This window comes from Manis pentadactyla, chromosome 13 (genome assembly GCF_030020395.1).
Source record: "Manis pentadactyla isolate mManPen7 chromosome 13, mManPen7.hap1, whole genome shotgun sequence".
Taxonomy (NCBI): Eukaryota; Metazoa; Chordata; class Mammalia; order Pholidota; family Manidae; genus Manis; species Manis pentadactyla.
The window spans coordinates 101,043,336-101,066,218 of NC_080031.1; the positions used below are offsets into that span (position 1 = coordinate 101,043,336).

Sequence of the window (22,883 nt, forward strand, 5' to 3'; positions counted from 1 at the left end):
TTCCCACCAACAGAGTGGGAGGGTTCCCTTTTCTTGGCATCCTCACCAGCATTTGTTGTTCCTAGTTTTTTCGATGTTGGCCATCCTAATTGGTGTGAGGTGATGTCTCATTGTGATTTTAATTTGCATTTCCCTGATAATTGGCAATGTTGAGCATCTTTTCATGTACCTGTTGGGCAACTGAATTTCTCTTTTGGAGAACTGTTTGTTCATATCCTCCATCCATTTTATTAATAGGGTGTTATGCTTTCTGGGTGTTGAGGTGTGTGAGTTCTTTATATATTTTGGGTGTTAATCCCTTGTCAGATAGTCGTTTACAAATATATTCTCCCATACTGTAGGATGTCTTTTTGTTCTACTGATGGTGTCCTTTGCTGTACAGAAGATTTTTAGCTTGATGTAGTCCCATTTGTTCATTTTTGCTTTTGTTTCCCTTTCTCAAGGAGAAGCAAGCATTCAGGAAAAAGTTACTCATGTTTATATTCAAAAGATTTTTGCCTAGGTTTTCTTCTAAGAGTTTTATGGTTTCATGACTTACATTCAGGTCTTTGATCCATTTCGAGTTTACTTTTGTGCATGGAGTTAGACACTAATCCATTATTATATCACTTACTCTTCTACCACATTTTTATCCTGTTACAGTGCTTTGTATAAAATAGGGCTTCAGTAAATATTGGAGAAATGAATGGGAGAGAATTGGAAATTCTTAACTTGGATTTTTTAAGTGTTACATATACATGAAATTTGTATTTGTTTCCATACTATGTGTAGTACCACATCAGATCAATCCTTTTTATAAAATAGAAATGTTAACTTCTAAATACCATCTTTAGTGAAAAATTCCATAATTTGGACTGATAGTTTTATCTATCCTTACAACTGGCAGGTGTATATATCTGCAAGTACCTAATAATTTTTTTGTCTTGCAACAAGCTTTTTGTTGTATAAGCAGTTATTTTTCAATATCATTTGATAACTGGTAGGCTACATTTTACCTATTGACATGGATCTAGAATGGCATCTTTGTCTGTAATTACATATTAAAGATCCTATGTTGCAGCATAGTACATGGCTCAATGTTATTAGATGTGAAGTTAAAGATTTATTTTGCAAAATTATTGTATGTCATTAGATAATAAAATTACCCAAATCATTTTATCTTTACTGTCTTTATTAGGACATCTTTATTTGGTATCCATTTTGAAAACTGATGACAAACTAGCCAACTATGCCAAATAATGTAGTCCAAATACTGTGGTCCTTTGTTTATAAATTTGTGAAGTATAAACAAATTTTATTTGTAAACATATGAAAACATGTGGTTATGAGCACAGCCTCTGTAGCTGTATAGTCTGTGTTTGAAACCTGGCTTTGCCATTTATTAGCTGTGTGACCTTGGAGAAGTACTTAACCTTTCTGTTCCTGTTTTTCTCTCTTCAAATATCTTAACTTTCCTGGTTATACATCCTTACATATAGATATATAGTTATATAAATATGTACTCATTTTATATGTAAGTACTGACATGTTATATTTACGCAATATATTTTTAACAAAATAAAGATCATACGGTTTAGAATCTTGTAGTTTTCACTTCATTTTATTAATGTTTCCTCATGCCATAAATATGGTTCAAAAACGTTTTTAATGACTGCAATAGTAGTCCATCCTGTGAATGTACAAAATGTATTAAGCAAATTTCCCATTGTAGTTTTTTCCCCCTCATTTTTGGGATTTTAATTAATGCTGCAGTGAAAATCCTTGCACAATTTTGTCTTTCAGATAATTTTTTAAGGATAAATTCTTTAAGATGGAACTACCCAAAGATAATGAGCTTTTAAAAGCATTTGGTACATATTTCCAAAATGCTTCCCAGAAAAGTTGTGCATATTTTATTTGTTTTAAGCTCATTTAGAATTAACTTGATTTGAAATTAGAGGGTTACATGTTTATTTTTTATATGTTTTTTGCTTATACCGTTCATTCGTTTCAACAAATATGTATTGAATACCTACTGTGTATGAGGTATTCTTAGGTGCAGAGGATAGGGCAATGAACAAACAGGTATGGTCCTAACCTCATGGAGCCCTTTCTGTAGGACTCCAGGTATTTGGAAGTGGATTAAATCTTACTTTAAGTCCAAATTGAATAAGTAGAAGAGAGGAAAAATTGTGCCTTAGTGACCTGTCTATGGTATCGAGTCTATTTGCTGTGTAGTCCTCTACGTCTTCCTAGGGGCTATATTCATGTACTTGTTTCATTTAAAAAATGCTGGTTTTCAGGCTCGGTGCTAGGCACAGTGCTTTCCAGGAAACTTGAGTCTGGTGTGTCTGGGTTGTACCTCTAGTCTTATCTGAAGATAAGCCTATAATCACAAGGCTCTCTCAAAGTCCCTTCCCATTGCCCCATATTTCTATGATAATTTATCTCGTTATATTTAATTTTCAAATGAGAAATTATATTACCTTAAATTGCGGTTATTTTAACAATATTGAGATCAGTTTCATGCATCTTTAATTCATAAACAGGTTGAATCATTTATTTTGGACCAAGAAGATCTGGATAACCCAGTGCTTAAAACAACATCAGAGATATTCTTATCAAGTACTGCAGAAGGAGCAGATTTACGCACTGTGGATCCAGAGACACAAGCACGACTGGAAGCATTGCTAGAAGCAGCAGGTACTTTGTTGTTTTCTCTTTTTCATCTCTTTAAAAGTCTAGGTCTCTACACAAACAAGATTACCCCCCAAATTATATAACATTATATAAAATTTGAAATCTGTAAAATTTATAATAATTTTTATTTCCTAAGGGAAATAGTTTATATTTTCAAAATTCTTAGTTGAAAGTTTTCAGTGAGTGATTTCTGGGCTCAACACCATTTTTAAGTCTTAGGTATCAGCTAATTATCAAGGAAAACTTAACCTATTACCAATTACAGTATAAATGTGAGGGATAAATTTAGTTATCGAATTGTGAATCTTTAAACTGATTTAGGGGACTCTGCATGTGATTACTTATTCACTGTGGCCTATGAGCCTACGCTGTTTTTTACTTAGAAGACATTTAAATAAAAACTGAACATGAAATTGGACCAGAATATACCAAGCTATGTAAACTTCTTGTTCTGAAGTAGCAGAAAAGAAAAATCTGATAAATATGCTTTCTCAAAATAATACATACTTATAACTGTTTTATGTAGTACAACCTGCTCATGTGCTATACAAAGTTTCCATTACACTGTAATGAAAACCTTTTATCTTCTAAAATTGTTTTAGGAAGTTAACTTTTTGTAAGCTTTTTATATTGCTTTTGAGATATGTTCACTTTGTATGACACTTTTATTTATTTAAGGTAAATATATGTACACATTGCATATGCATAAGAATTTAATCTAGAAGAATTTACAGGTTATTTTTTGAATTAGTGCCTAGGAACTTGTTAGAGTGCCATATATATACCCTAATTCATATTAGTAAATAGAGAAAATTAAGAATAAAATTTTTTTTTCAAGTGTAGAAATTTTCATTCAGTTTCTGAGTACTTTAATAAGCACAGTACTAAAGATAGATATTCAGAAAAATCACAGTAGACTTTTAGCACATTTCATACTGAAGGGAGAAAAACAATGTTGCATTTGACCAAATAATAACTAGGGGAAAAATAAGAGCTAAATAAATAGAGTATTTTTATGTTATTCTTGGAAAGACAAAGCTATTATGTTAAGAATATGTTTACTTGATATCATCTGGTTATTCTTTTAACTTTGTCCTGTTAGGGAAAAGCACAGGTACAAGTGTAGCAGATTAACTTTATTTTATCTAGTTTCTTTTTGGAACTTATAGAAACTTATAATTGGATTGAACAAAATATTTAGGTATCCAGCAGAAGACTGTTTAATTTAGGGCAGGACTAGTAATTTATCACATTAGCAATTACATTGAGTGTCTCTCCATTCTAGGCTGGATTTCTTGTGAGTCTCTTAGTCGTGATTTACAGATGCACTGTATAAGATACCTGGAATGGGATTGCCGTGGCTACCCTCTAATTTTTTTCGTGTGCTTTGGAATCTTATATTTGTTTTGCTTAAAGCAGAGATATTTGTTTTGCTTAAAGCAGAGAGAAATGTAGAAAAAAGGCATTTCTCTTCTCCAAGTTTTTTCTTTTCTGCTAATTGCCTTTCCTTCCCCAGACCAGGCTTTGTTTACTGGTGGTAGTACATATTTACTCTCTGGTTTAGATTGACACTTCAGTCATTATGTGAGTACTACTGCATGACCCTAATTAAGGGTTTTTAGTTAATTTCTCTTTTTTCTATATACCTCATAACTCTCACTCAAGGCTTGCTCTTTTCTGGTACATTAAGCATTTTTCTTTCCCCTTTTCTCTTTTGATTCATTGTAAGTTGGTATAAGCAACAAGATACCTTAGAATTGCTGTTTCTTTTCATACCTATTGTTAGAAAATAAACTTTGAAATAATGACTTTCTGTCTTTCAGGTGGTGTCAAAAACTAGAGTTTTAAAAGTTTGTGTATTTTGACAACTTAAAACTTCAGACATTGTTGGAAGTGATACTGTGTCCAAAGAAGTTGTCAGATGTATTTTAAAATGATGTGCTCCTTACTAAGACCTATGCAAGTCAATTGTTTTATCCATATTTTCTTTTCACGCTTCAGAATTTTGATGTGCTTTTTGGACATTGTGTTGAGCCTATAATATTTAAGAGAACTTTTGAGACTTTGTGTTAGACATTACTAAGCTTCTTAGGGAAGATAGAATTCTTGATACTATCTTAACTGAAAATTAATTTTTTCTTTAAGATTCTTTGAGATCCTTCAAACTAAGAACTGAGGCTATTTGAAGAATTTTAAAAAATTCTTTCCTAAATTTAAAATGTAATACAAATTATAAAATAGATAAAGTGATATGAAATTATTAAGTAGATAATAAGGCCTTCCCATTGTCAAGGTTTTTGTATTCTTCCAGACTTTTTCCTTTGTGGTTTTATAAATACATGTTTATGTTTGAATATACATAATTAAAAAAAATTAAGTAGGATCATATTATACAAAAAATACAACTTTCTTTTTTTCACCTACTTTATTGTCAGTATCCTTCATAATATGATATGTTTATCTTTCTCCTTTTAAAGGTAAGATAATATTCTGTTGCTTGGATGCACCATAATTTATTTTACCAGTTCCTTATCAAGAGATATTTAGGCTATTTCCAGTTACTCAATATCACAATGTTGTAGTTTATATTCATATATATCTATAACTTTTCTTACTTGTGCAAGTATCTTTACAGAACAAATTCCTAGATTGGTATCACTGGGTCAAAGGATATTTACATTTAAAATTTTGCTAACTGTTGTCAAATTGCTCCCCCAGTTTTATACCAGTATGCATTCCTATCAGCAGTCTTTGAAAGGGCCTCTCACTCTAGTTGGTATTCATTTAATATTATCAGTAAGTTGTGTGGTAGGTAGCTCTTTATAAATGATGATATAAATCCATTGGGTGTTGATTTTTCTGGTTTTTATTTTGCCTTAACTTTATATTTTGTTTAATTGTATAGAAAATTTTACTTAAATTAAAAATGTTTAATATCAAATTTACTAATCTTTTATTTCATGGCTTTTGGGATTTCGTCTCATGCTTAGAAAAGCCTCCCCTATGCTATACTATATAGCATTAGAAAATACTACATAGTATAATAGTACTTTTCATGTTCTATTTTTTACATTTAGATTGTAAATCTGCCTGGCATTAATTTTTATGAATGGTGTGAATTAGTGATCTTACTTAATTTTCAAATGGTAGCCAGTTTCTGAACACTGTTTATGAAATAAGCCCTCCTGTCTCCATTGAGTTGAAATGTCACCTTTATCATATACTGAATTCATAAGTGAATCTTTTTCTAAGGTCTTTTTTTTTTGGATTGTATTTTATATCCTTGGTATAATTATCTTCTTTCTGTGCAAGTATCATACTGCTAGTTTGCATAGCATCATAATACATTTTATATCTTATTGGGCAAGTTTTCCATTCCTTTTTGTTGTTCTCCAAAATTTTATTGATTATTTTTCTCTCATTTTTATCAGTAACCAGGCAGTAGTAGTATCAATGAAATTTTCTCTTAATAGTGATCACTGATCACTCAGAAATGTAGAAAGACTTTTTTGGCAACTTAGACATCTGATAGCCCTACTAGCCTGTGAGTTCTGTAAGGACGAACTATGCCTTTTTCCTTTTGTCTCCCTAGGGTCAGGCATGTCATAAGCACATAATAAAATACTAAATATAAGAATGAACTTACTTTAATTTACAGCATTGCCCTAAAGATTGTTTCAGGTGGCTATTCTACCAAAGGAAGAAACTGTTGGATTATTTGTTGTAATCTCCTTCATTACTACTGAAAATAATTCATACAAATTTGATCCTATCCTAGAGATCTTATGGTATGACTACATACTTTGAAAGAACTTTCACTCATTGTCTTCAGTGAACATCATATTAAGTTAAATTTGGAGTTAGGTAGAGGACAAATTAATATTATGTACATTGTAAAATTGGAAAGACTAAAACACAGGTGATATGTGATGGCTTTTTGACATTAGTGATAAAGTTGAAACTATCAGCCTTACATTCTGATTGGCAGTGTTATCTATGGAGACTATGCCTTTTTTGCCCTAAATAACAGTGTTTAGAAATTAATTATAACTTGTACTTCTATCTTTTTCTTCCCCTGCACTACCTGATTGATTGATGCACTCTGAAGGAATTGGCAAATTGTCAACTGCCGATGGTAAAGCTTTTGCAGATCCTGAGGTACTCCGGAGACTGACATCCTCAGTAAGTTGTGCACTGGATGAAGCTGCTGCTGCACTGACACGGATGAGAGCAGAAAACAGCCACAGTGCAGGACAAGTTGACACGTATGTGTTTAAAGAATTCTGCTGGGTATTAGACATTTTCCTGAGTTGAGTTGAGGGCAGTAGCAAATTTTGGTTAAATAATGTCTTTTAGGGGGGATTATAAGCTTTGGCCAAATGGATATTAGAATGGATATTACATTTTAAGTGGATGTATAAATATATAATATGGATATAAAAATGGATATTGTATTTTTATTTTTGCATTCCACTCCTATTCATTGGGCTTTGTGGAATGTACTATACAAGAGTCTGTGAGAACTCAAAACTGAGTACGACCTTTCCATTGCTAAAGAAGTTACTTATTCTAAAGGTTATAGTAGTAAACCTTTAGAATAAGGTTTACTACTCAAGTAAAGACTGCTTGAGGAATAAGAAACGAAATGGGTTGCTAGTGTGGTAGTCAGTGCTTGCTCTTCAAATATGCCATGGACTGTAGCAGCATCATGATCACCTCAGAGCTTATTAGAAATGCAGAATTTCAGACCCTAACTCAGATCTGCTGAATCAGAATCCACATTTCAACAAGAAACATGAGCGATTTGTAGATGTGCACTAAAGTTTGAGATTTACCAATTTCATTAATTATTCTACAGTAAAATCTTTATTTAGATTTTCACCTTCTACTGTTATCAAATAAAAATTTTAGCCATAAGATTATATCCCAAATGTCTTTGAGAATCATTATATGAATAAAGTTTAAAAACTTGTGGATCTAATGCCTTAAAAAACTTTATTTAAAATGTAATACAACAAGATGTTAGAACATTTTGAAAGAAAAAAGCAACAGCTATTTTCATATGTAGTTACTGCTTTTCTGGCTTGGTTGACACACATGAATAATTAGTATTGCAAACAATATGCTTAGCAAACAAAATGTTCATACAATTTTTTTCTTACTAAATCAGCATTTTTCTGTGTATGGACTAACTTATTTATCTTTAAAGGGCTCTGATCTTTGTGTTGGTTAATTGTTTTAATTTTGTTTCCAGTCGTAGTCTTGCAGAAGCTTGTTCAGATGGGGATGTGAATGCTGTTCGTAAGTTGCTTGATGAAGGCAGAAGTGTAAATGAACATACAGAAGAAGGAGAAAGTCTGCTGTGTTTGGCTTGTTCAGCAGGGTATTATGAATTAGCACAAGTAAGCAGAAATAATCCTTAGTGGTTAAAAGTGTGGAAGCGTTTTGATACTTTGTTTTTATCACTAATAAAAGAAATTACAATTAGAGGCAAAGGTCTTTTTGGCAGTAGGTAAAATAGAAACTGTTAAGAAAATGGACCTATGGTCCATCTTTCTGCCAGTTGCTCAAAACTAGTCTTACTGAATAAGAAACACATACAAATAATAATTTTTTTAACTTGTCTTTAGAAAATAATATATAGCTATAGTGGAAAGTAGTGATTGATTTTTACTTCACCCATATTGACCACAATTCTTTAGAATTTTTCCTTCTGTTAGAACAATATTGAGAAATAACCATGTGTTTACCAGTTAGTTTATGTCTTGGGAGTATAGTTCTACTGCTCTTTTGCTACATAATACTAAGCACAAATTATTTAACTAGAACAGTTATATTTTATAATAGGCTGGCTAGTGTGATTACCTATTTAAAGATTAACATGAAAATTAATTAATATGTAATAATATTATAAAATATTATATCTTGGTATTTTGAGGAGTGAACACTGGCATATTTTTCTAAGAGATTGCTATTTTTTATTTTTCCTCACACCCCTGTAAAAGAATATCTTCCCAGATTCAGTATATTCTCTAGAAATACTATTAATAGTGAGAATTGACCATTTTTCTGTATGTGTGTTTTAAAGGTACTGCTTGCTATGCATGCTAATGTTGAAGACCGCGGGAATAAAGGAGACATAACTCCCCTAATGGCAGCATCCAGTGGAGGTTATTTAGATATTGTGAAATTACTACTTCTTCATGATGCAGATGTCAACTCCCAGTCTGCAACAGGTTTGTAGAAAATCATGTGAATGATGTGTTAATTTGTTGAAAATAAATTGATGAAATTAAGTCAAATATGACCTGCAAGATAAAAATTTGATTACTAGGGAAAGCCAGTTGTAAACCAACAGAAAAGTCTTAAGCCTTTGTTTAGAATCTCTGAGTAAAATACAGATTATTTTGATAACTTCAAAAGTCTTTAAAGCATACTTAAATTTTGTGTGGTTGAGATTGACAGTCTCCTGGGGACAATTTTGTCTCTGACACAGTGATATGCAGTATATAAAGAAGGAAAATGATGAGCTGTATCTCTGATAATTCTATATCCCATTTAAGTACATCTCCCTTGACCTTAGATTATAGATTAACTTGAGAGTATTTAACATGTAGGGGTTTTCATGCTGAGTGTACTAAATGCATTATATGAGAGATTCTGTGGCAATAACTTCTAGTTATTTATGCTTCCTTCCTAGACTCATAGACAGAAGGAGCTTTGGTCTTATGTCTTGAGTTATAGGTATAGTTTTAGTAGTGAGATTGGTTGGATTTAGTGAGGCAACAACATGGTTTTCGAAAATTTAATGAAAGCATACCAGTGTTCCATACTATTCAGTAAATGTTAAATGCAGCCTAATATATTTTTTAAATGAACAAGATTGTAGGCTATTTTGCTGACCACTTTGTCACAGTTATAATAATATTAATGTGCATAATATCTGAGATGGTTGAACAGTTGAATTCTGAACAAATTGGGTTCTGAAATACTAGTTTTCTTGCTAAACCTTTTAAATAACTTCAATTTCCTACTTTTGGATAGTTAAATCATCTCCCCAAGCTCTTAATAAATAAAAATCATCAAAACAAAATCAGTAAAGAAATAGGTGGCAAACCAAGAGGCAATGACTTTTTAAAGACATTTTTCTTTTGAAGGAGTTACATGGACAGGGATTTATAACTGTCTCACTGGGTGACATAAATGTAGATTAAAGGTAGTGTCAGGAGGCTTCACTCATTTGTGGAGTATAAAAACAAGGGGAAACTGAAGGAACAAAATAGCAGCAGACTCACAGACTCCCAAGTAGGGACTAGTGATTACCAAAGAGGAAGGGTTGGGAAGTGTGAGTGGGGTGGGAAAAGGGGATTAAGGGACACTATAATTTGCAAGCACAACATAGGTAGGTCAGCATGGAGAAGACAAGTAATGACTCTATAGTGACTGCAATGGGGTGGGTGGAGGGACTTGATAATACAGGTGAATGTTGAAACCACGATGTTGTTCATGTGAAACCTTCATAAGATTGTAAATCAATAACACTATAATAAAAAGAAAGTAATAATTGGGGAAAAAAATAGTGTCAGGAGGAAAATGTACCTAAAATAATGAATTGTCTTGTGGATAAATCCATCAAGGTAAAGGAGAGGTAATAGAAAATTTAATGAATAAACAAAATGTTAAGTGTTTCTAAGTTGTACAGTATTGAAAGAAAAAGGAATTATTTTGAATGATTCATTAGAATATTTTTGATAAAAATATGTTGAAAGTAATTTTTTAAGATGACACAATCTTATTTGACAAGCTAAGGAAATATAAAGAGAAATAAATTGGACTATTTATAATAAATCTTATAATTAGTAAGGAAATTAGATGATACTTTTAACCATTACAACAAAAAAACTTGAGATAATAGTTATAGTAGTTTATGTTTGGGAATTGAAGAGGTAGAACTAGAGCAGTAGCATAATAATAATTGTATCTGTTTTATCATAACTTTTTATTTCTTTTGGTTCTTTGTTAGGAAATACTGCACTAACTTACGCCTGTGCTGGAGGATTTGTTGACATTGTGAAAGTGCTACTTAATGAAGGTGCAAACATAGAAGATCATAATGAAAATGGACATACCCCATTAATGGAAGCAGCCAGTGCAGGTCATGTGGAAGTTGCAAGAGTTCTTCTAGATCATGGGGCAGGCATCAACACTCATTCTAATGAATTCAAAGAAAGTGCTCTTACACTTGCATGCTACAAAGGTACTCTATATATTATGAATGTAACAACTTTGAATATTTGCATATTGAGTTTTTGAGTTAATTCTGTATCTTTTATGTTTTCCCTGTGGTATAAAATTATCTGGCTCATAACATTATATAGAAGGTCTATTTTAGCCTCTATTTCCTAAAGTATAGTTTCACAGTGTATGTTTCTTTATTATTTTAATTCAAAGTTATTCAATTAATTATGAAGTCAACCAAAACTCATAGCACAGATTTAGAGGGCATTCATTATTTAATAACTTCTGTTTTATATGATTTTTCCAATCTTTATTTTGAAAATAATACACACTCAAATAATAACAGTCACGCTTTTGATACAGAAAACCTGAAAAACACAGCTAGTGTAAAGAAATTTTACAATGGCATGTAATACTACCATGCAAACATTTTAAAAGCATATAAACAGTATTTTAGTGTATTTACTTCCAATGTGTTTTTAAGTATATTTATAAACAAATACATATAAATATTTTTTTAACTGAACAGTCATACTCCAACACTATTTTATAATCTTACTGTAGTTAGCAGTACATCATGAACTTTTTCTCATCTCAGTGGTAATTTTTATAGCACAACTTTTGATGGTCACACAGTATTTCATTATTTCAGTTCAGAGTGGATTGGCTGCATATATCATGAAAGCTAAATTAGTAATGATTTGAGCAAAAGAGGGTCTTTCTGTCTTTTACATAAAACAAGTCCAAGGATAGGCCATCTAGGGCAAATATGGCAGTTCCATTGTTAATAAGATCTCAGAATTCTGTTTTTCTGTTCCATCATCTTAGTATGTGGTTTCTATTCTCAAAGTTACCTGCAATCCAAGATGGCAGCTAGGGCCCCAGCAATCCATATTCTAGGAACAATGAAGAGGACAAGGGTAAAGTGAGGTGTGCCTTCCAATTTAATAAGCTACCCTTAAATAGTCTCCCTAGTTCTGCCTTCTAGCTCCCACTTACATTTTATTGGTTACACATACCAAGGGAGGCTAGGAAATGTACTCTTTTAGTCAGGCATTGTTGCCACTCAGCTAAAATCAGAGTTCTGTTATTATGGGAGATTGAGAAAATGGATATTGAGTAAGGAACTAGCAGTCTCTGCCAAATACATCAAATGGATGCAACCATGATTGCCTATTGTTAGACACTTGAATTGTTCCCAATTTTTCACTATTATTAAAAACACTGTGATAACATCCTTGTGCAGACATCTTTGCCTAATCTCTGATTATTTCCTTAGGATAAATTCCTGGAAGTGGAATTGCTGGGTCAAAGGGTATGGACATTTTTAAGGCTTTTGATACATATTGCCAAATTGCCTTCTAGAAAGGTTGAACCAATTTACACTCCCACCAGCAGTGTTTGAGAATGCCCTTTACCCACCCTACACTCTCACCAACACTGGGTATTATCATTCTTTTTAATATTTGCCATTTTGATAGTAAAAAATGGTGTCTCATTTTAATTTTCATTTGTTTAATAGGAAGGCTTAATATTTTTTTCATCAATTATTCATTTTCATTTTTATTTTGAATTACCATTACATGTTCTTCACCCATTTTTCTACTGCAGTGTTTGTCTTTTTCTTAATGACTTTTAAGGCTTTTTACATATTAACTGTATCAAGAGGGTTGAAATTATTTTGAATGGAGTTTTCTGTGCCTGTTCATTGCCACAGTGAGTTTATGGTTTTTATTTTAAAGCTGTTTTTCTGAAAAATACCCAAATATACTTTACCTAGAATTCTATTTGATTTCAGTGTTTCGATTTGATAGTTTATATAGATTAAATCAAAGAATAAGTATTATTCTTTTACTTAACTTGAGTTATGTGCTTCGGACTAATTCAGTCTTTAAAACCTAGATACCTTGATGAGCGCCTGCTTATTATTCCAGATTGGCTTTGTAAAACTGTCATTGATTTATTTATTGAATGCAAAATACATTCTCTTACAAATTTTTATATGAACATCAAAAAGAAAAAAGATTCCCCGTTTTAATACATATTAAATTGATACTCAGTTCTTTAGAAATACAGTTTTAAAATTTGTGTTGCTTTTTTTTTTTTTAAGGCCATTTGGATATGGTTCGCTTTCTGCTTGATGCTGGTGCAGATCAAGAGCACAAAACAGATGAGATGCATACGGCCTTAATGGAGGCTTGCATGGTAATTTTCAATTGCATTTGAACTTTTATGGGGAAAAAAGATCATATGTGTTTAAGCCTTTGAGAATTACCGTTCTGTGTTGTTTCTTTGAAAAATATTTACTATGAGATGAGTAAATATTTTGAAAATTTTGTGCACTATTAGAAAGGGCAAGGGAAGTATACTATGTTTTGTTTACCTTTCAGTAGCAAATCTTTTAATGTGGGAAATAGTATAAAAGGCAGGCTTGGCTATGTCATTTCCAACACACTGAGATACTTTTATTTTCTTCCCAATTTTTTTTATTGTAGTAAAATAAAATACATGTAAGATTTACCATCTTAATCATTTTTAAGTATAAAGTTCAGTGGTTTTATATGCATTCATAATATGCAGTCATCACCACCATCTCCATAATTCATCTTGTAAAACTGAAACTCTATACTCATTAAATAACAACTTCCTATTCCCTACTCCTCTCAGGCCCTGGCAATCACCATATTTTTTTAATCTATGATTCTGACTACTCTAGGTAGAATATAAGTGGAATCATATAAGTGGAATCATACAATGTTTGTCTTTTTGTAACTGGCTTCTTTCTTTTAGCATAATGTCCTGCAGGTCCATCCGTGTTCTGGCATGTGTCTCAGTTTTTTTCCTTTTTTTTAAGTCTGTGTAATATTTCATTTTATGTATAGACCATGTTTTGCTTATCCATTCATTCGTTGATAGACATTCTGGTTCCTTCCACACTTTAGCTATTGTGAATAATGCTACTATGAATGTACAAATATCTGTTGCAAGTCTCTGCTTCAGTTTTTTCAGGTATATATACCCAGAAGTGGGATTGCTTTATCATGTGGTAATTCTACTTAAAATTTTTTGAGCAACCACCACAACACTGTTTTCTACAGTGGTTGTACCATCTTACATTCCCACCACTAGTGCCAAGGGTTCCAGTTTCTCCACATCTTCACCAACACTTGTTATTTTCTCTTTTTTTGATAGTAGCCATCCCAAGGGCTGTGAGGCAGTATCTCATTGTAATTTTGATTTGCATTTTCCTACTGATTAATGATGTTGAGCATTTTTCATGGCCATTTTTCATTGGCCATTGTTTATCTTCTTTGGAGAAAAGGCTGTTCAAATCTTTTGCCCATCCTTGAATCAGGTTGTTTTTGTTGTTGAGTTTCAAGAGTTCTTTACATATGTTGGGTGTTAATCCCTTATCAGATATATGATGTGCAAATATTTTTTCCCATTCTGTGGGTTGCCTTTCTGCTCTGTTGATAGTGTCCTCTCATGTACGAAAGTCTTTAATTTAAGGAAGCCCAATATATCTATTTTTACTTTTGTTGCCTGTGCATTTGGTGTCATATGCAAGAAATCATTGCCAAATCCAATGTCGTGAAGCATTTGTCCTGTGTTTTCTTTTATGAGTTTTATAGTTTTAGGTCTTTTATCTACTTAGAGTTTTTATATATAGTGTTAGGTAAGAGTCTGCCTTCATTCTTTTGCATGTGGATATCCAGTTTTCCCTGCATCATGTGTTAAAAAAAGACTGTCTTTCCAACTGAAAGGTCATGACATACTTGTCAAAAATCATTTGGCCATATATGCAAGGGTTTTTTCCTGGGCTCTCTTGTCTATTCCCTTTATATGTGTGTCATCATGCCAGTACCACAATGTTATAATTACTGTACCTTTATGTAAGTTTTCAAATCAGAAAGTGTTAGTCCTCTGGCTTCCACTTTTCCAAGATTGTTTTGGCTACTCAAGGTCACTTTAGATTCCATATGCATATTAGGATGGGCCTTTGTATTTCTGCAAAAAAACACCATTGGGCTTTTGATAGGGATTGCATTGCTTTTGATAGGAATCTGTAAGATCACTTTGGATAGTACCGACATCTTAACAATATTAAGTTTTCCAATCCACGGACATGGAATGTGTTTCCATTTATTTATGTCTTATTTAATTTCTTTCAGCAATTTTTTTGTAGTTTTCATTGTACAAGTATGTTGCTTCCTTGGTTAAGTTAATTACTAAGTATTTAATTCATTTTGATGTTATTACAAGTGGAATTGTTTTTATAATATCCTTTTCACATTGTTTATTATAAGTGTGTTGAAATGCATTTAATTTTTGTGTGTTGACTTTGTATCCTAGTACTTTGCTGAATTAATTAATTCTACATTTTTGTGTAATTCTACATTTCGTCTTTAGGGTTTTCTACATATCATATTGAAAAAGATAATTTTACTTTTTCCTTTCCAATTTGGATGTCTTTTTTTCTTTTTCTTGCCTAACTGTTCTGGCTAGAACTTCCAGTACTGTGTTAATAGAACACTAAGTGGTGAACACTGAGTCGTGTTTGCTGTGGGATTTTCATATATGGCTTTTATTGTATTGAAATAGTTTCCTTCTAGTCGTAATTCATTGAATGTTTTTATCATAAAAGTGTTTTTAATTTTGTCAGATTCTTTGTGTCAGTGAAGATGATAATGTTTTTTTTCCTTGTTCTGTTAATGTGGCATATACATTGATCATTTTTCATATGTTGATCCACCCTTGAATTCCAGACATAAATCTACTTGGTCCCACTTGTGTAATCTTTTTAATATGCTGCTGAATTCAATTTGTTGGTATTCTATTATGGAGTTTTGCATCGGTGTTCATAAAGGACATTCCTCTGTAGTTTTATTATACTCTTTGTCTGGCTATGGTATCTGGGTAGTACTGGTCTCATAGAATTGAGTTAAGGAGTGTTCCCTCTTTGATATTTTGGAAAAGTGTGAGAAGGATTAGTGTTAATTCTTCTTTAAATGTTTGGTAGAATTCACCAGAGAAGCTATCAAGTTCAAGAGTTGTCTTTATTGGGATTTTTTTAAAAAATTAATTTATTTTTATTTTTTTGAAGAACATTATGTTTACTAGGCTCTCCCCTACCCCAAGTCCCCCCCACAAACCCCATTACAGTCACTGTCCATCAGCATAGTAAGATGTTGTAGAATCACTACTTGTCTTCTCTGTGTTGCAAAGCCCTCCCCTTTCCCCCACCCCCCACATTATACATGCTAATCATAATACCTCCTTTCTTCTTCCCCACCCTTATCCCTCCCTACCCTCCCATTCTCCCCAGTCTCTTTCCCTTTGGTAACTGTTAGTCCATTCTTGGGTTCTGTGATTCTGCTGCTGTTTTCTTCCTTCCGTTTTTCTTTTGTTCTTATACTCCACAGATGAGTGAAATCATTTGGTATTTGTTTTTCTCCACTTGGCTTATTTCACTGAGCATAATACCCTCTAGCTCCATCCATGTTGTTGCAAATGGTAGAATTTGTTTTCTTCTTATGGCTGAATAATATTCCATTGTGTATATGTACCACATCTTCTTTATCCATTCATCTACTGATGGACACTTAGGTTGCTTCCATTTCTTGGCTATTGTAAATAGTGCTGTGATAAACATAGGGGTGCATCTGTCTTTTTCAAACTGGAGTGCTGCATCCTTAGGGTAAATTCCTAGAAGTGGAATTCCTGGGTCAAATGGTATTTCTATTTTGAGCTTTTTGAGGAACCTCCATACTGCTTTCCACAATGGTTGAACTAATTTACATTCCCACCAACAGTGTAGGAGGGTTCCCCTTTCTCCGCAACCTCGCCAACATTTGTTGTTGTTTGTCTTTTGGATGGTGGCCATCCTTACTGGTGTGAGGTGATATCTCATTGTGGTTTTATTTGCATTTCTCTGATAACTAGCGATGTGGAGCATCTTTTCATGTGTATGTTGGCCATCTGAATTTCTTCTTTGGAGAACTGTCTGTTCAGCTCCTCTGCCCATTTTTTAATTGGATTATTTGCTTTTTGTTTGTTGAGGAGTGTAAGCTCTTTATATATTTTGGATGTCAGGCCTTTATCGGATCTGTCATTTACAAAAATATTCTCCCATACTGTAGGGTACCTTTTTGTTCTATTGATGGTGTCCTTTGCTGTACAGAAGCTTTTCAGCTTGATATAGTCCCACTTGTTCATTTTTGCTTTTGTTTTCCTTGCCTGGGGAGATATCATGAAGAAGTCGCTAATGTTCACATCCAAGAGATTTTTGCCTATGTTTTTTTCTAAGAGTTTTATGGTTTCATGACTACATTCAGGTCTTAGATCCATTTTGAGTTTACTTTTGTATATGGGGTTAGACAATGGTCCAGTTTCATTCTCCTACATGTAACTGTCCAGTTTTGCCAGCACCATCTGTTGAAGAGACTGTCATTTCCCCATTGTATGTCCATGGCTCCTTTATCAAATATTAATTGACCATATATGTCTGGGTTAATGTCTGGATTCTCTAATCTGTTCCATTGGTCTGTGGCTCTGTTCTTGTGCCAGTACCAAATTGTCTTGATTACTATGGCTTTATAGTAGAGCTTGAAGTTGGGGAGTGAGATCCCCCCTACTTTATTCTTCTTTCTCAGGATTGCTTTGGCTATTCGGGGTCTTTGGAGTTTCCATATGAATTTTTGAATTATTTGTTCCAGTTCATTGAAGAATGTTGCTGGTAGTTTCATAGGGATTGCATCAAATCTGTATATTGCTTTGGGCAGGATGGCCATTTTGATGGTATTAATTCTTCCTAGCCACGAGCATGGGATGAGTTTCCATTTGTTAGTGTCCTCTTTAACTTCTCAAGAGTGTCTTATAGTTGTCAGGGTATAGGTCTTTCACTTCTTTGGTTAGGTTTATTCCTAGGTATTTTATTCTTTCTGATGCAATTGTGAATGGAATTGTTTTCCTGATTTCTCTTTCTATTGGCTCATTGTTAGTGTATAGGAAAGCCACAGATTTCTGTGTGTTAAATTTTGTATTCTGCAACTTTGCTGTATTCCGATATCAGTTCTAGTAGTTTTGGAGTGGAGTCCTTAGGGTTTTTTATGTACAATATCATGTCATCTGCAAATAGTGACAGTTTAACTTTCTTCTTTACCAATCTGGATTCCTTGTATTTCTTTGTTTTGTGTGATTGCTGTGGCTAGGACCTCCAGTACTATGTTAAATAACAGTGGGGAGAGTGGGGATCCCTGTCTTGTTCCCGATCTCAGAGGAAAAGCTTTCAGCTTCTCACTGTTCAATATAATGTTGGCTGTGGGTTTATCATATATGGCCTTTATTATGTTGAGGTACTTGCCCTCTATTCCCATTTTGCTGAGAGTTTTTATCATGAATGGATGTTGAATTTTGTTGAATGCTTTTTCAGCATCTATGGAGTTGATCATGTGGTTTTTGTCCTTCTTTTTTGTGTATGTGGTGGATGATGTTGATGGATTTTCGAATGTTGTACCATCCTTGCATCCCTGGGATGGATCCCACTTGGTCGTGGTGTATGATCCTTTTGATGTATTTTTAAATTCGGTTTGCTAATATTTTATTGAGTATTTTTGCATCTACGTTCATCAGGGATATTGGTCTGTAATTTTCTTTTTTGGTGGGGTCTTTGCCTGGTTTTGGTATTAGGGTGATGTTGGCTTCATAGAATGAGTTTGGGAGTATTCCCTCCTCTGCTATTTTTTGGAAAACTTTAAGGAGAATGGGTATTATATCTTCTCTGTATGTCTGATAAAATTCTGAGGTAAATCCATCTGGCCCGGGAGTTTTGTTCTTGGGTAGTTTTTTCATTACCGCTTCAATTTCTTTGCTGGTAATTGGTTTGTTTAGATTTTGTGTTTCTTCCTTGGTCAGTCATGGAAGGTTGTATTTTTCTAGGAAGTTGTCCATTTCTTCTAGGTTTTCCAGCTTGTTAGCACATAGGTTTGCATAGTAGTCTCTAATAATTCTTTGTATTTCTGTGGGGTCCGTTGTGATGTTTCCTTTCTCATTTCTGATTCTGTTGATGTGTGTTGATTCTCTTTTTCTCTTAATAAGTCTGGCTAGAGGCTTATCTAGTTTGTTTATTTTCTCAAAGAACCAGCTCTTGGTTTCACTGATATTTTCTATTGTTTTATTCTTCTCAATTTTATTTATTTCTTCTCTGATCTTTATTATGTCCCTCCTTCTGCTGACTTTAGGCCTCATTTGTTCTTCTTTTTTCCAATTGCGATAATTGTGACGTTAGACTATTCATTTGGGTTTGTTCTTCCTTCTTTAAATATGCCTGGATTGCTGCTATATACTTTCCACTTAAGACTGCTTTCGCTGTGTCCCACAGAAGTTGGGGCTTTGTGTTGTTGTTGTTTTGTTTCCATATATTGCTTGATCTCTATTTTAATTTGGTCGTTGATCCACTGATTATTTAGGAGCATGTGGTTAAGCCTCCATGTGTTTGTTGGCCTTTTTGCTTTCTCTGTACAATTTAGTTCTAGTTTTATACCTTTGTGGTTTGAAAAGTTGGTTGGTAGAATTTCAATCTTTTTGAATTTACTGAGGCTCTTTTTGTGGCCTAGTATGTGGTCTATTCCGGAGAAAGTTCCATGTACACTTGAGAAGAATGTGTATCCTGTTGCTTTTGGATGTAGAGTTCTATAGATGTCTATTCGGTCCATCTGTTCTAGTGTGTTGTTCAGTGCCTCTGTGTCCTTACTTATTTTCTGTCTGGTGGATCAGTCCTTTGGAGTGAATGGTGTGTTGAAGTCTCCTAGAATGAATGCATTGCATTCTATTTCCTCCTTTAGTTCTGTTAGTATTTGTTTCACATATGCTGGTGCTCCTATGTTGGGTGCATATATATTTATAATGGTTATATCCTCTTGTTGAACTGACCCCTTTATCATTATGTAGTGTCCTTCTTTATCTTGTTACTTTCTTTGTTTTGAAGTCTATTTTGTCTGATACTAGTACTGCAACACCTGCTTTTTTTCTCCCTGTTGTTTGCATGAAATATCTTTTTCCATCCCTTGACTTTTAGTCTGTGCATGTCTTTGGGTTTGAGGTGAGTCTCTTGTAAGCAGCATATAGATGGGTCTTGTTTTTTTATCCATTCAGTGACTCTTTGTCTTTTGATTGGTGCATTCAGTCCATTTACATTTTGGGTGATTATCGATAAGTATGTACTTATTGCCATTGCAGGCTTTAGATTCATGGTTACGAAAAGTTCAAGGTTAATTTCCTTACTATCTAAGAGTCTAAGTTAACTCACTTAGTATGCTGTTACAAACACAATCTAAAGGTTCTTTTCTATTTCTCCTCCTTTTTCTTCCTCCTCCATTCTTTATGTATTAGGTATCATATTCCGTACTGTTTGTCTATCCCTTGATTGACTTTGGAGATAGTTAATTTAATTTTGCATTTGCTTAGTAATGAGCTGTTCTACTTTCTTCACTGTGGTTTTATTACCTCTGGTGATAGCTATTAAACCTTAGGAACACTTCCATCTATAGCAGTCCCTCCAAAATAGACTGTAGAGATGGTTTGTGTGAGGTAAATTCTCTCAGCTTTTGCTTATCTGGAAATTGTTTAATCCCTCCTTCAAATTTAAATGATATTCTTACCGGATAAAGTATTCTTGGTTCCAGGCCATTCTGCTTCATTACATTAAATACATCATGCCACTCCCTTCTGGCCTGTAAGGTTTCTCATGAGAAGTCTGATGTTAGCCTGATGGACTTCCCTTTGTATGTGATCTTATTTCTCTCTCTGACTGCTTTTAATCGTCTGTCTTTATCCTTGATCTTTTCCATTTTAATTCCTATGTGTTTTGGTGTTGTCTTCCTTGGGTCCCTTGTGTAGGGGTATCTGTGGATCTCCATGGCCTGAGAGACTATCTCCTTCCCCAGATTGGGGAAGTTTTCAGCAATTACCTCCTCAAAGACACTTTCTATCCCTTTCTCTCTCTCTTCTTCTTCTGGTAACCCTATAATGCGAATATTGTTCCACTTGAATTGGTCACACAGTTCTCTCAATATTCTTTCATTTTTAGAGATCCTTTTTTCTCTCTGTGCCTCAGCTTCTTTGTATTCCTCTTCTCTAGTTTCTATTTCATTTAATGTCTCCTCCACCGTATCCAACCTGCTTTTAATACCATCCATCGTGTTCTTTAACAATTGGATCTCTGACCTGAATTCATTCCTGAGTTCTTGGGTGTCTTTCCTTACCTCCATTAGGATGTTGATTATTTTAATTTCGAACTCCCTTTCAGGAAGAGTCACGAGGTCCATATCATTTAAATCTTTCTCAGGAGTTGTATTAACAATTTTACTCTGGATCAGGTTCCTTTGGCCTTTCATGTTTGTATACGGGGCCCTCTAGTGTCCAGAAGCTCTATTCTGGAGCTGCTGAGCCCCTGAAGCAATGTCGGGGGGCGCAGGGGAGCAGTACTGGCGGTCGGAAAGGGCTGTTCCCCACCTCCCGGCTGCTGTGCCTTTCTCCACTGCCTGAGCCAGTGGGCCGGGCACACAGGTATAAGTTTTTGTCCCAGAGCAGCCAGATATGGATCCCTGCTTTCCACAAGCAGCCAGAATCCCAGTCTCCCCAGGAACTCTGCCTGTATTAACTTTCCAACCCAGTAGTCATGCGAGTCTCATGAAAGCACCATGGAATGTTGGTTTGTGCTCCCGGCGCAGATCTCCGGAGCTACGTATTCAGCAGTCCCAAGCCTTCCACTCCCTCCCTGCTCAGTTTCTCTTCCTCCCGCCAGTGAGCTGGGGTGGGGGAGGGGCTCGGGTCTCGAGGAGCCACAGCTCTGGTACGTCACTCCGTTCGCTGAGGTCTGCTCTTTTCTCCAGGTGTGTGCAGTCTGACGCGTCCTCTTTCCAGTTGCTCTCTCAGGATTAGTTGTGCTAATTGAAATTTCTAATTGTATCCAGTTTTAGGAGGAAGCCTCTGTCTCTCCTCTCACGCCGCCATCTTTTTTTTTTTTTTTTAATTTTTTTTTTGAGAGGGCATATATTATATTTATTGATCAAATGGTTGTTAACAACAATAAAATTCTGTATGGGGACTCAATGCACAATCATTAATCAACCCCAAACCTAATTCTCAACAGTCTCCAATCTTCTAAAGTATAATGAACAAATTCTTTCATGGTGAACAAATTCTTACATAGTGAGTAAGTTCTTACATGGTGAACAGTACAAGGGCAGTCATCACAGAAACTTTCGGTTTTGATCACGCATTATGAACCATAAACAATCAGGTCAAATATGAACATTTGTTTGATTTTTATACTTGATTTATATGTGGATGCCACATTTCTCCCTTTATTATTATTATTATTATTATTATTTTTAATAACATGCTGAAGTGGTAGGTATATGCAAGATAGAGGTAGAAAACATAGTTTAGTGTTGTAAGAGAGCAAATGTAGATGATCAGGTGAGTGCCTGTAGACTATGTGTTAATCCAAGCTAGACAAAGGCAATAAAACATCCACGGATGCAGAAGATTTCTCTCAAAATAGGGGGGGAGAGGTTCTAAGCCTCACCTCTGTTGATCCCCAATTTCTCACCTGATGGCCCCCTGCGACTGTGCCTGTCTTAGGTTGTTCCTCCCTTGAGGAATCTTACCCGTCTCTGGCTAACCAGTCATCTTCCGGGGCCATACAGGGAAATGTGAAGTTGGTAAGTGAGAGAGAAGCCATATTCTTTGAAAAGGTTAGCTTTTTACTTCTATGCAGATTTATGCTCTGTGGCTTCTATGCCCAGCATTTGTCTTGTGGTATCTTTAGCACTTGGAGGAATTATGATACTCAGTAAATTCGATATGAGGCACGAATTCTATTTAAGGGTTGTAATTAGGAAGGAAGAAGAAAAGCTATAGAGGTAGCAGATGGAAGAAAACATGGGGAGATTGATTATTTC

General features: G+C 34.2%; 1 protein-coding gene across 4 annotated transcripts in view; it reads left to right on the top strand.

Annotated features, from left to right (window-relative positions):
• Nucleotides 1-22,883, top strand: part of ANKHD1 (ankyrin repeat and KH domain containing 1) — a 120,797-nt gene that overhangs the window by 21,440 nt on the left and 76,474 nt on the right. For all 4 annotated transcript variants that reach the window (XM_036896389.2, XM_036896407.2, XM_036896397.2 and 1 more), the window contains exons 2-7: nucleotides 2,529-2,682; nucleotides 6,788-6,944; nucleotides 7,934-8,081; nucleotides 8,768-8,915; nucleotides 10,703-10,936; nucleotides 13,028-13,122. In XM_036896389.2, coding sequence (XP_036752284.2) covers nucleotides 2,529-2,682; nucleotides 6,788-6,944; nucleotides 7,934-8,081; nucleotides 8,768-8,915; nucleotides 10,703-10,936; nucleotides 13,028-13,122 — 936 coding nt within the window. The remainder of the gene's footprint in view (nucleotides 1-2,528; nucleotides 2,683-6,787; nucleotides 6,945-7,933; nucleotides 8,082-8,767; nucleotides 8,916-10,702; nucleotides 10,937-13,027; nucleotides 13,123-22,883) is intronic.